This window comes from Phyllostomus discolor, chromosome 8 (assembly GCF_004126475.2).
Source record: "Phyllostomus discolor isolate MPI-MPIP mPhyDis1 chromosome 8, mPhyDis1.pri.v3, whole genome shotgun sequence".
In the NCBI taxonomy this organism is placed as follows: domain Eukaryota; kingdom Metazoa; phylum Chordata; class Mammalia; order Chiroptera; family Phyllostomidae; genus Phyllostomus; species Phyllostomus discolor.
In genome coordinates this window covers 74090980-74102761 of record NC_040910.2, presented here as the reverse complement: position 1 = coordinate 74102761, position 11782 = coordinate 74090980, and the positions used below count along the sequence as shown (strand labels likewise).

General features: G+C 52.0%; 1 protein-coding gene across 2 annotated transcripts; it reads right to left on the bottom strand.

Annotated features, from left to right (window-relative positions):
* Positions 1-797: 797 nt before the first annotated feature.
* GGT6 (gamma-glutamyltransferase 6) lies at positions 798-3375 on the bottom strand. 2 transcript variants are annotated; one of them, XM_028534504.2, is made up of 4 exons: positions 3190-3375; positions 2387-2595; positions 2185-2298; positions 798-1883 (listed from the first exon to the last, which is right to left on the bottom strand). In XM_028534504.2, the coding sequence occupies exons 1-4, from the start codon at positions 3321-3323 to the stop codon at positions 832-834; spliced, it is 1509 nt and encodes a 502-aa protein (XP_028390305.1). In that variant the 5' UTR covers positions 3324-3375; the 3' UTR covers positions 798-831. The 2 variants fall into 2 exon arrangements, with proteins under 2 accessions (XP_028390305.1, XP_035889126.1); XM_036033233.1 differs by having other exon boundaries at positions 2387-2592.
* Positions 3376-11782: the final 8407 nt, after the last annotated feature.

Here is an 11782-nt window from a genome sequence, read left to right as displayed (position 1 = left end):
GTGAGTAGGTTGGGCTACCATTTACTGAGCAGGGGAGGAATTTTCTTTGCTGGGCAGGGGGAGATGGAGGTGGTGGGATCAAGAGGTCTATTAAATCAGAGATACCTTTTACACTGTACTTGTTGACTTGAGAAACTCTCTCTGGAGGGTGTAGTCCAGAGAGATGCCAGCCCTCAGGGAGGTGGGGTGGTCAGGGCTTTTTTGTACCCAGCCCCCTGGGGAACCTCCTACTCATCTTCTCAACCTCTTTCCTGCTCTGTGTGTCTGTTTTAGAAAGTGAGATTGAGAGGTTTACCTTGTACATATGGTGCCCTAGGAAGCAGCAGATGAGCAGAGCAGGTGGGAGCTGAAAGACATTAGCCCAGCCTCTGCCTCTCCTGGTGGGGGTTTCTTGTGCTGCCCATTAGGGAAGCCCTGACACTAAGCGACGCAAAGGCTTATGGGAAATTAACCAAGAAGCAGGAATGGCACATGGCATCCGTGGGACTTGACCTTTATTTTGTTTCCAGCCTCACTGAGGGAGATCAGCAGAGGGTGGCCTGAAAGGGAGGCCGGAGATGCCAACAGTCACCCAGGCTCTGCCTGCCCTGCCCATGGGGCCCAGATGGCGTTCTTCCATCTTTCCTTCCCAGAGCTGGATCAGAACACAGGGCTGGCCCCAGGCCCTGGTGCACTTTTCTTATTATCCTTTGTTTTCTTAGCTGAGAAGAGCCAGTCCAGGTAACTGACCAGACCAGAGTTTGAGAGATGAGCCAGCAGTGAGCACATAGTCCATGCATACTCTTTGTGCTCTCCATCACTTGCTGCTGGGCCTGCTCTGTCTCTGTCCTCTTAGAATCCCTGGTAGGGGCAGCAGCCACTGGGTACACTGGAGACGTGGGCATGCTCTGCATGGGCTGCCACCTGGAGCATAATCCCTTGGCCACAAACACTGGGGCTCTCTGTCGGTCCTTGCTGGGCTTGGTGCTGGTGCTGATGCTGGTGCTGGGCCTGGGTTTGGGGCCTGGCCAGGTGGCTGACGAGGGCATGAGTTGTTACTCTGGCTACTGTGGGGCTCCCTGAAGCCACCAGCCCTAACACATCGGCCTCTGTGTCGTCTGGGCTGCCACGAAGGATGAGGGGGCAGGCCCATGTACTGATTGCAGACTTGGCCACTAGGTTGCTGAGTAGAACCCCAGTGCTTGGGGACAGGTGTCGAGAGCCAAAGGAGCTGTTGAGTGAGGAGATGAGAAGGAGCACAGAGCCGCTGCTGTCCACAGTGGCCAGGGCACTGCTTACAGGGGTCTCCGTAGCTTGTAGGCGTGGTGGGCAAGTGTCAGAGCTGGGTTCTCTAGATTGTAAGGCTGCCTGCAGCAGTGCTAGCAGTTCTGGGCCAGCTGAGGGGCTAGGGGTGGTGAACAAGACACCCTGGGCCAAAGGCAGCTTCAGTGCTGGCTCCAAGGTGGGCATGGGCTCTGCGGAGTGTCCCTCCAGCCCCAAGTCTTTGGCCAGCAGACTCAGTAGGGCATTCCAAGCAAAGTCTGGGGTGGGGGCAGATGCTGCCTTGTATAGCACAGCTGCCAGTTTTGGGTTGGTGGCTTGGTCCCCAGGGCCCAGCGGGGTCCCATCGGAATGGCAAAGTAGTGGACAGAGGCCCTTTGTGCCATGGGCTGCCAGAGCCTGGGCCAAGGGTGTGTCCACCAGGAAACCCTCTTGAGCCAGTGTGGTGGGGCCTTCCAGCAGCCGAGACCAGGGCAGGTGGCCGAAGCGTGTATGCAGCAAGCGCAGGGCGGGCAGAGCCAAGGGCAGCCCCTGGCCAGGGACCAGGCTCTGGGCTGGGCCTGATGTCAGGGCAGTTGAATTGCCCGACGAGCTATTGTGGAAGAGGCCCCAAAACATGGCACCTGGGGGAGATAAAGGTGTCACACAGGGTCGGGGCTCTGGTTAGGGTCACTCAGAGCCCCAGATGAAGGGCTACTGACTTACCCTGGGGTCAGGAGTAACTGACTGGACCTAGAGACCCACTAGGGGTTAAGATTACATGGGTCTAGAATCCAGGGTCACAGTCTAGGGTTGGGGCTACTGGCCAAGTCTTAGGTCATGCTCACTAACCAGCCTTGAGGACAGGGCAACTGACTGCCTGGGTTCCAGATCATCAATTGGGCCCAGGCGTGGGGTCACTGTTTAGGCTCGTGGGTCACTGACCTAGGCCTGTGGCATGAGGATGCACCACTGCCAGACACAAAGCTGCTCCAACTCCAGCATCCACGACATTGCCCCCGGCAACAAGCAGCTCTTGGCCCAGGTGGGAGCACGTGGCTGCAGCAAAGAAGGGACTGTCATGGGGAGGGGCCTGGGACCAGTGACACCAGCCCTTCCCCTCCCCTGGGGTGCTCTCATCACTGACCTGCAGGGCTGATGATGGCACCATGGTGGTATACGCCGGGACGGTGGGAGTGTCCACTGGGTGGAGGGGCCACAGAGCCCAAGGTTTCTGTAGTGCTACCCCTGGTGTGGAGTTGCCATGTGGCCAGGGAGAAGCCAGTGGCCAGCAGCAGCAAGGCAACAGCTAGTTGGGCCCAGGCCCCTGGCCGAGCACCAACTTCTTTCCAACTTCTTCAAGAGAGAAGAGTATCCTGAGCCAGGGCCAAGGCAGGGGGAACACCCATGAACCCCAAGAAAATCCAGGCAATATTTCCCAAAAGGTCGATCTTGCTTGTAAGTGGAGTATAAGTCTGCCACGAAGAAGGGCTCTCTGGCAGACGGCTCAGTGTGAACAGAAACATGAAGACTGGGGAAACCAGGGACAGCTAGAGAGAAAGTCTCTGGAGAGAAGGTTGGAGAGGCAGGGTTGAGCCAGCTGGGAGAGAAGCCTGACAAGGGCTTGGCAGGCTCCAGGAACAGGGCCCGGCCAGGTGTAGCCAGGGCCCAACCTGCTTAGCAGGTGCCTCCTGCAGGAGGGGGTGGGGGTTGGGAACCTTTGACAGAGCAGGGCTGGCTTAGTACAAATGTTCCTTCAGACACACAGACCGTGAGTTGTCTGGTTCAGGCCAGGCCTGGGGCTGCAGCCTGGGTTCCTCCTATTCAACCAGAAAGTTCCTGGAGCTCAGCCAAGAAGAGGGTAGTCTGGCCCTGCTAGGGGCCCCAAAGGGAGGGATTTACTGGCCTCAGTCCTGAGTTGTCAGGTGCCCAGACCCATTCCTGACTCACCTGGAGGAGTCCTGGGGCTTCCAGGGGTCGGGAACAAGTGGCTCTGATATCTCCTCCTCTTCGTCCTCAGACTCTAAGCTCTGGTCCCAGAGCAGCAGCTGCCGGTAGAGCACGGGCCCTGCTGTGGCTTCCATGGCCCCACAGTGCCTGCCCCAGCCTCCCTGCCTGCCAGCCTTCCCAGCGGAGTCTCAGGAGGCCCTGCCCAAGCCAAGCAGGTGGGAGGTGGAGGCAGCCTTGGGGAAGGGTGTTGTGGAGTTTGGAACAGGTTTGGGCGGGTCATGGGGCCAGGGAGGCTGTGCCTGTCCCATTAGGGCACAGGGCCCTAGGGGCTCTCATGGCAAGGACTCTATCAGGGATACAGTTCAGGGAGGTAGTAGGAGGTCAATCCTTGGGCCACAGCCATAGGCCCTGAGATCCAGGATGCTTGCTGGCTCCCTCTTTAGGGGACGTGGCCCCAGGCCCCCCAGGCCAGTTGGGGACGCTACTCTAGAGACAGTGGAACTTGAATTGGAACTACAGTTACTTTGTTGCTTGGATCAGGGCTCAGCTTGTGACTAGGTTCTGTGTAGAGGTGTCTAGTCTCTGGCAGGGGTCAGGGCTCAGCTAGAGTCCCCTTCAGGGGTCTGGGTTTCTCTATCTGGGAAGCATCTGGAGATGAAGGCACAGTCATGTGGCTCTTTACCTGCAGGTGGCGCTACAGACCCCTTAGGGAGCCTCAGCCTGAAACGGTGTTTCCAAATTCCTTCACTCCTGGACTCACACCAAGGACCTGCTCTGTGGCAAAATCACAGAATCCCAAAGACTGTTGCAGGACAAGTTATGGACTCCAGTCTCATTTGTTCTTTAGTCATGTCTCTGCTGACCATTCTGCTATGACGGCCTCAAACCTCCCTCTTCCCTGCCTCAAACCTCGAACCCTCCCACACTGCACTTCAGTCCACCCTCTTGCTTGCTGCTTCACGTGGCCAAATCAAAGCTGAAGCAAGAAGCGCCCCACATCCATCCCAACTGCAGACCCCTCTGCCACACTACTCTGAACTCCCCACTTCTCACCACTCCTTGCCTCTGGCTCTGGCCCAACCCCTCCCACCTCTTGCCTCCTATTTCCCCAGGACCTCTCTCTCTGACCCCTTCTGTCCTGTAGCTTCACACCTTCTCTCCCGGTTCCTTCTCAACAACGTTTACAAAGGGTTGAGTTCTCCCCTCAGAAACTCCTCTCCTAGGTATGGACCCAACAGACATGTTCTGAAATGTTCACAGCAGCACTGATTGGAACAGCCCCAAACCGGAGAGTGCCCACGCACCCATTATCAGCAGCGTGAGTGGGGTGGTCTCCTAGTGGAGTACTCCGCAGTGGTGTGAAGCAGGGATCTACAAGTGCATGCGATAAGGGACATGATTACAAACTCAGTGAAGAGTGAAAAAAGCCAGGCACCAAAGAGTACGTGCTTTTTGCTTCCATTTATGTAAAGTACAAGAACAGGTAGAACTAGTTCCTGCCATTAGAAGTCAGGTGGCGACGGGAGAAGGTGAGAGGGCTTCTGGGACGTTGGTGATGTTCCGTTTCTTAGTCTGATGTTGGCGACATGAGTGTGCTGATGGTGCAAGGGCATCCAGCTGTCCATTTATGATACACCCACCTTTATTTGTTTCAATAAGACGTTTTTTTTTAAAAAAGCTCAAGTATTTTCTACATTAAAACGCTGACCACAAAAATGATCCTTTAATCCCACTTGGCTCCCCGGCCACGTGCCTTTCTCTCGGCCTCTCCACGGGCAGGGAGGGTTGGCCCTCTGACTTTGGTGTGCCAAAGTGACTGGGATCCCCCAGGAGCTTGTTAAGCCGGGCTGCTGGACTCCATTCCCAGAGAGTCTGACTTTGCAGGTGCGGCACAATTTGCCTTCCTAACTCCCAGGTGACCCCACACTTTGAGTGGCGGTGATCCGCAAGAAGATTGTCTGTACCTGCTGTCTCCATTGCCTGGCTTCCCATTTCCCCCACGGCCCACCGCCAGCTGCTTTCCATCCCTAACCCTCCCTGAGAGACCTTTGGTTTTCAGGTTTTCTGAATTTTTACACCAATAAAAAAAAAGAAACAAACCAACAGAGATAACACAGGCTGTTGCCTTTCCTTTCTACCAAGGGGGGTGCTGGGTGGGGGGCTACTGGATTCCCAACCGTGATCTGCTCTTGTTTAGTAAAATAATTCCATTTCACTTCCTGTTAACACTCTGTGGGCAAGTTATAACCTCAGAATGAGGGTCAGTCCTTCCTAAGAAAATGCCGTTGGGAGCCCAGTACGTCTGCACCACTACCCTGTCTCCTGCCCCACCTCTAGTCTGGCCTCGGGCTCCTAGAGCTGGCTCCATTTGTCCAGCAGACATGACCCTTTGGCCCCTGTCCAGCCAATATTCTTCTGCTCTTAGAGCTATGCCCCGACAAGCTCTTTGGGACCAAGGCCCCCACTGACTGGGTCATGGGGACCTTCCCCTACATGGTCTTTCTCACTCTGGCAGCCCTGGGCCTGGACAGCACTGCCCCACATTCCAGGAGATGACTGTTAGCTAAGCTTCAGTTAGACGCCAGACAGGCTCTGGAGATGGACGGTGGTCCGGCCAAGACAGCTCCGGGGCAGGTGGAGGCAGGCACTCCAGCGGCAGTCAGAGAATGGTACTGGCTCCAGGACACCTGGGTCTCGTCTAGTTTCTGCCACTGACTCACTACGTGACTGCAAGCAGGCCATTTAACCTCTGGGAGTCTTGACTCCAACTCTGTTGAAAAAAAAAAAAAGTCTAACCATATCTGTCCTCCCAGGGTTACTGTGAGGATTCAACAGGAAACACGTTTAAAGCATTAGGTCATTGTTTGGGACAGAGTGGCCCTTCCAAAATGCATGAATTCCTTGCTCTCTGTTCCATGAACTTGAATATCACAGTGCTGAAATGATGTGGGTAATCCCCACCCCTGAAACCACATGCATGCGCGCACACACGTGAGCACACACCACTCAGGATGGCTCTAAGCCTGAGTACAGAACTACAGAGTCACTCCTGCCTTCATCCACGTCCTCACCTTATCTTTTACTCATTCTCTTATCCTGTCCTGATGGTTCTCATTGCCCATTCATTCCCTTATCCTAATAGTTTTCAATCTTATCCTAATGGTCCTGCACAGCAGAACCACCTGGTAAAATCCTAATACCTAGGCAGACCAATTAAATGATTAAATCTGACTTTTTAGGTTGCAGATTCATTGGTTTAAAGCTTCCCAGGTGTTCCTGGCAGGGAAGTTCAGTTGCTTAGAGCGTCGTCCCGATACACCATGGTTTCAGTTCAATCCCTTGGTCAGGGTACATACAAGACTCAACCAATGTCTAAGAACAAACTGCCAGTAACCAGAGCTGGAGGGGGGAGGGGGAGGAAGTAATTCGGGAAAGAAGGTAAAGGGTCGTCAATGAACATGTATAAAGGACCCATGAACAAAGCCAAAGGGGGGTAGGATTGAGGGTGGGGGGTGGGGTGAGGAAAAGTAGGGGTGGGAAAATGGAGACAATTGTATTTGAACATTAATAAAAAATGATTTAAAAAAGACTCAGCCAATGAATGCACAAATAAGGGGAACAACAAATCGATGTTTCTCTTTCCCTCATCACCCTCTCTTTCTAAAAATCAATTAAAAAAAAACCCTCAGGTGTTTTCAGTGTGCAGCCAAGGCTGTGAACCACTCACTGTCTTATCTGGGCCCCCAGTCCAGTGATTTCTGCAGCTGGAATCACTACCAGGGGTTAAAAAAATACCAATTTGCTGGTCCCTCCCTTTCCCCTATTTTCACACCTAGGGCATCAGTATCTCTGGCAGTCAGCCTGGGTCATGATGAGATTTTTTTTTGTAATCCTCATCCTAGGATAGATAAATTTATTGACTTTAGAGAACAAGGGAGAGAAACAGAGAGAGAGAAAAAAAACCATCAATGTGAGAAATGTTAATCAGTTGCCTCCTATATGTGCCCTGACTGGGGATCGAACCTGTGACCTTTCGGTGTATGGGACAATGCTCCAACCAACTCAGCCACCTGGTCAGGGCATCATAAGAGTTTTTAAAGCTCTCCAGGTGATTCTAATGTGTAGCCAGGTTTGAGAATTGCTGCTTATAAATAATACCCTCACAGGAGCATTTCTCAGGCATTCATAGAGTACCTCTTCTGAGGTATGTGTTCCTGAGGAGGGCAGTCAGGAGCTCGGGGTCAGCTAAAGGTTGGATGTCCAGCAGACCCGGCTGCTCCCTCCAACCAGAAGGGCCCCCACAGGCCAGCGGTCCGCTTTTGCCAGTCCCCTCAAGCTGACTTGCCAGCTCATCGCCGCCCTTGCTCAGACCTGCTGTGTGTCAACTTTACAAGTGGCCCCCTGGGACCTGCTGAGATTTGACTCTGATTATAGATTTGGACCCATGCAATTCCAGCCCGTGTTGTTCAGGGGTCAGTTGTAGTAATAAGAGGTAAGTCAAACTGCAGCTGCCATTCCAGGTGTTTCTTTATTGGAGGAAATCAACGCAGCTCCAGGCAAATGCTTTAGTCTCTGTCCCAGTAAGCAGAGTATCCGTTAGTCAATTGTTTTTACCCAGTAGGGATAGCAGTACACCTTCAAAATCTTGCTTTAGAGTTAGAGTGGCACAGTGTGCAATGTTCACACAGCGGTCTGGTGCCCAGATGAGCTGGGAACAGCAGTGCCTCCCCCAGGCCTCTCTGCGGCATGATTCTGAGCATTGGTCCATACTGCATGTCCCCTGAGCTGGTACTCAGACAGCACTGCCCCCCACTTTCTGTGTGCACACAGACCTTTCATAAATTTGTTTTCTGGTTAATTCAGGCGGACGTGTGGCCTTGCTTATAGCTAGTAACACTGACAGGTGCACAGACAGCTAGGAGTCTCTGGAGGGCAGCAGACATCACAGGCGCTTGCAAAGGGTGGGGGCAGGAGGTATGGTGCCAGGCAGAAGCAGCACATTGACACTGGCTCAAAGGCCCTACAAACCTGGAGGACAAGGAGGACACGTGCGCTCTCCTGGCCCTGCTGGCTCCCAGGAAGAGTGTGTCTCAGGGCCAGGCTTTGGGGACTTCAATTCCAGTAAGAGATCATTGGTCAGTTCCTTTTCTGAATATTTCTTTTATTGTTATTATTATATATTTTAGAAATGACTATTATTTTTTAAAAAGATTTTATTTATAGTGTCCCAGGTTCGATTCCCAGCCAGGGTACATGCCTGGGTTGCAGGCCATAACCCCCAGCAACCGCACATTGATGTTTCTCTCTCTCTCTCTCTCTCTCTCTCTCTCCCTCCCTCCCTCCCTTCCCTCTCTAAAAATAAATAAAATCTTTAAAAAAAAGATTTTATTTATAGACATAGGGGAAGGGAGGGAGAAAGGGACAGACACATTAATGTGTGGTTGTCTCTTGTGTGCCCCCTACTGGGGACCTGGCCTGGAACCCAGGCTTGTGCGGTGACGGGGAATCAAACCAGTGACCCCTTTGGTTTGCAGGCTGGCACTCAATCCACTGAGCCACACCAACTAGAGCTCTTTTCTGAATATTTCTAAACCAGAAAACCTGAACTAGGAAGTACCTTTGGTGTCCTTTTACTGGCAGCATCTAGCTCTTTATTCATTGCTTTTATCTTTTGTCAAAAGTGTTCCAGTTGCCTTTGGGCACCAGTACTATCCTCCTGCCAAGACCCTTTTGGATAGTACCCACTGTAGTGGGTTTGTCAGGCTCTCAGCTGTCTGCTCTCCATTCTCTTTCCTAATAGTATCTATATTTTCCCCAGGGGAACTATTCCCCTCCCTACTCCTCCCTATTGTGTGGAGTCCTGTCAAGTTCCAAGTTTTGGGGGCTGATCAAGGGAAAACAGGAACATGACCACAAGATGGCAGTAGCACCCAGTGAGCTATATTTGGGTGGTGCCTGGGCAGGGCTGCATGGAGGGGAAGTCCCCACTGCAGACGACCTCCTAGGGATAGCAGTGCTGGGTACCACCTGGAAGGCGAATGGGCAAAGGACCTCTTGGAGGAGAAGGGACTCAGAGAGGGGATTTACGCACATGCGTAAGTGAGACAGGGCATCTCTGGGTCTGAGAACTCTGAAGGGCAGTAGTGGCTTGGGGTCAAACAGTCACTGAGTTTGTCTTATCTGTGGGCAGCAGACATCAGGGTGTGAAGTATTGCAAGGTATGCAAAGCAGGCGGGCTAAACACATGGTTTTTGAGTTTGCCTCTGGTGGTCTTTTGAGCTCTCAGTTCCCCGCCTGCTATGAAGAAATAAACACCATGGAGGCCAATCCATAGCCCACAGGGGTCCTCTATCGCCCACTTACATGACAGAGGCTGAAAATCCCAAGTGACTGCCTCTCACCACTCTCTCCTCCTATAGAAGCAGAGGGAGCAAATCCTTCCTTGAGCTACCTAATTGGTACAAACGTGTGGCCAAGACTCAGCCAGTTACACAATAGCCCTCAGGTTTTTTAATTGGAGTGAGTGACTCCTTCACTGTTCGGAGCTGAGAATCATCAATCAGGCTGGCCCTCCAAGGGACATCACCACGCTCCTGGCTTCTTAATCTTTTAGAGCAGGTTTTGTCATCCAGGTTGTGTGTGGAACCACAGAACACAGAGTGATTGAGTGACAATTCCCCCCCAATTCTTCCCAAAGTGTTTGCCTTTTCTCTTCCTTCCCGGAGCTCGGCCGAGGGGATGCAGGGGCCACACTGAGGATGGTGCAGTAAGGAGCCAAGGGGAGCCTGTGCTTCGGTGGCTTTTCCACCAGCTGTAAACCCCGGGCTGTTGTCCGGGAAACAAGCCCCTTGTTTGTGAGGCGTGAGGTTGGACAAACAGGACTCACAGGGCACCATCCTAACGTGATTTTATTTTTATCCTCGGTCTCCTGGTCTAAACTTGTTCTGTGGGGCTGGTTATCTCCACCCTTCACACTGAGTACGGGGCAGGTCCACCTCTTCCCTGGACACTCTCCATTGGTTCAGAAATTCCCGGTCACTTCCAGTTATAAGAGTCTTCTTCTAGTAAGGGCACTTCAGAAAACCAGACAGAGCGGGCAGACTCGTGGAGACGGGTGGAATAGCGGTTGCCAGGGGTGGCAGCGGGGGATAGGGAGAGCTACTCTTTAGTGGGGAGAGGTTTCAGGTGGGGATGATGAAAATGGTCTTGAGATGGATGGACAATAAGTGTATTTGGTGTCACTGAATTGTGGTTAAAATGGTAAATTGTGTTTTTTATATTTTACCACAATAAAAAAAGAGAAAGTATAGAAGTTCATTTAAGGTTAAAAACTTCTCCCAGCACCTTTTTGGTCTGTTTTGGCTGGGCAGCGTACAACAGGGAAAAGGGCACGAGTGTGCATAACTGTGCACAAGCATGGGGATGTGTGTGTGAGAGAGAGAGCGTGTGCCTGTCTGATCATCTCCCTCCCGGTTTCTCCTTCCCTCACTGCTCACTACCCTGAGAGTCTCTTCATCACCTACCAGCCTGATTTTTTTTTTTAAATTTGTTTATAGAGAACGGGTAAGGGAGGGAGAGAGGGAGAGAAACATCGCTGTGTGAGAGAGACATGGACTGGCTGCCTCTTGCACATGCCGTGACTGGGGACAGAACCTGCAACCCAGGCATGTTCCCTGACTGCCACTCAAACCAGCGACCCTTCGGTTTGCAGGATGACACCCAACCAGGTGAACTACACCTGTTCGTTCCTCCAGAGTTGAAATGGGAAAGAGAGAGGAAGACAGGCAAGAAAGGTCTTATTCTGACCGGTACTGTGTGAGCTGTCGTATGCTCTCCCCAGGCTTGGTGTGTGTTTAGGGCTGATTCCTCATCTGTTGGGGCTCTTTTGTAAGTTCTTCCAAAACTTTCTGCCCACACCATTCCCCAGGGCTCTCACTCACAGCTGGGGCCCTTGGTGTGGGCTGGTAGCTGACCTCTCCTTGGCTCACAGGCAGCTCAGACTGCAGCTTCCTGCTGGTAAGGTCCTACTTTTCCTGCAGGTGGCACTCTTGGACAGGTGTTTGTACAGCTCTGTGCAGGTCATTACTATCGAATAGCTCACTTCCGGATGATGGCAAGTCACACATCCTTTTTTCCCCTCAACAGGTATTAGGGGGACCAGTTTCCAATGCAGTAAACTACTTTCACTTTATTATCAGAACCACTATAGGCCTGCAAGTCTGTCATGAATCTATTTAAAAAACCAGATTTATGAGGTGTAATTTACATAAAGTAAAATCCACCAATTTTAATGTCTATTGACACAGTCAAGATAAAGAACATTTCTATCATCCTGTGTCCCTTTGCCTCACCTCCTACCTCTGACCCTTTGCAACCACTGACCTGATTGCTGGCCCTGTACATTCGCCTTAGTCAAAAGAATCCTGGTTTGAGGCTTTACACGCTATAAATGGAATAATGAAATATGCAACTGTTCCTATCCAGCTCCTTTCACGTAGTACAAACCCTTTGAGAAACATGCGCAAGTTGCAAGTGTTAGTAGGTTTTTCTTTTTACTGCTGAGTAGTGCTCATTGCATCTATATACTGCAGTT

Coding starts and splice junctions, on each gene's coding strand:
- GGT6 (XM_028534504.2), bottom strand. CDS start 3,323: ATGGAAGCCACAGCAGGGCCCGTGCTCTACCGGCAGCTGCTGCTCTGG. Junction 2,596..3,189: donor AAGCCCCAGGACTCCTCCAG/GTGAGTCAGGAA, acceptor TCTCTCTTGAAG/AAGTTGGAAAGAAGTTGGTG. Junction 1,884..2,184: donor TCCTCATGCCACAGGCCTAG/GTCAGTGACCCA, acceptor TATCTCCCCCAG/GTGCCATGTTTTGGGGCCTC.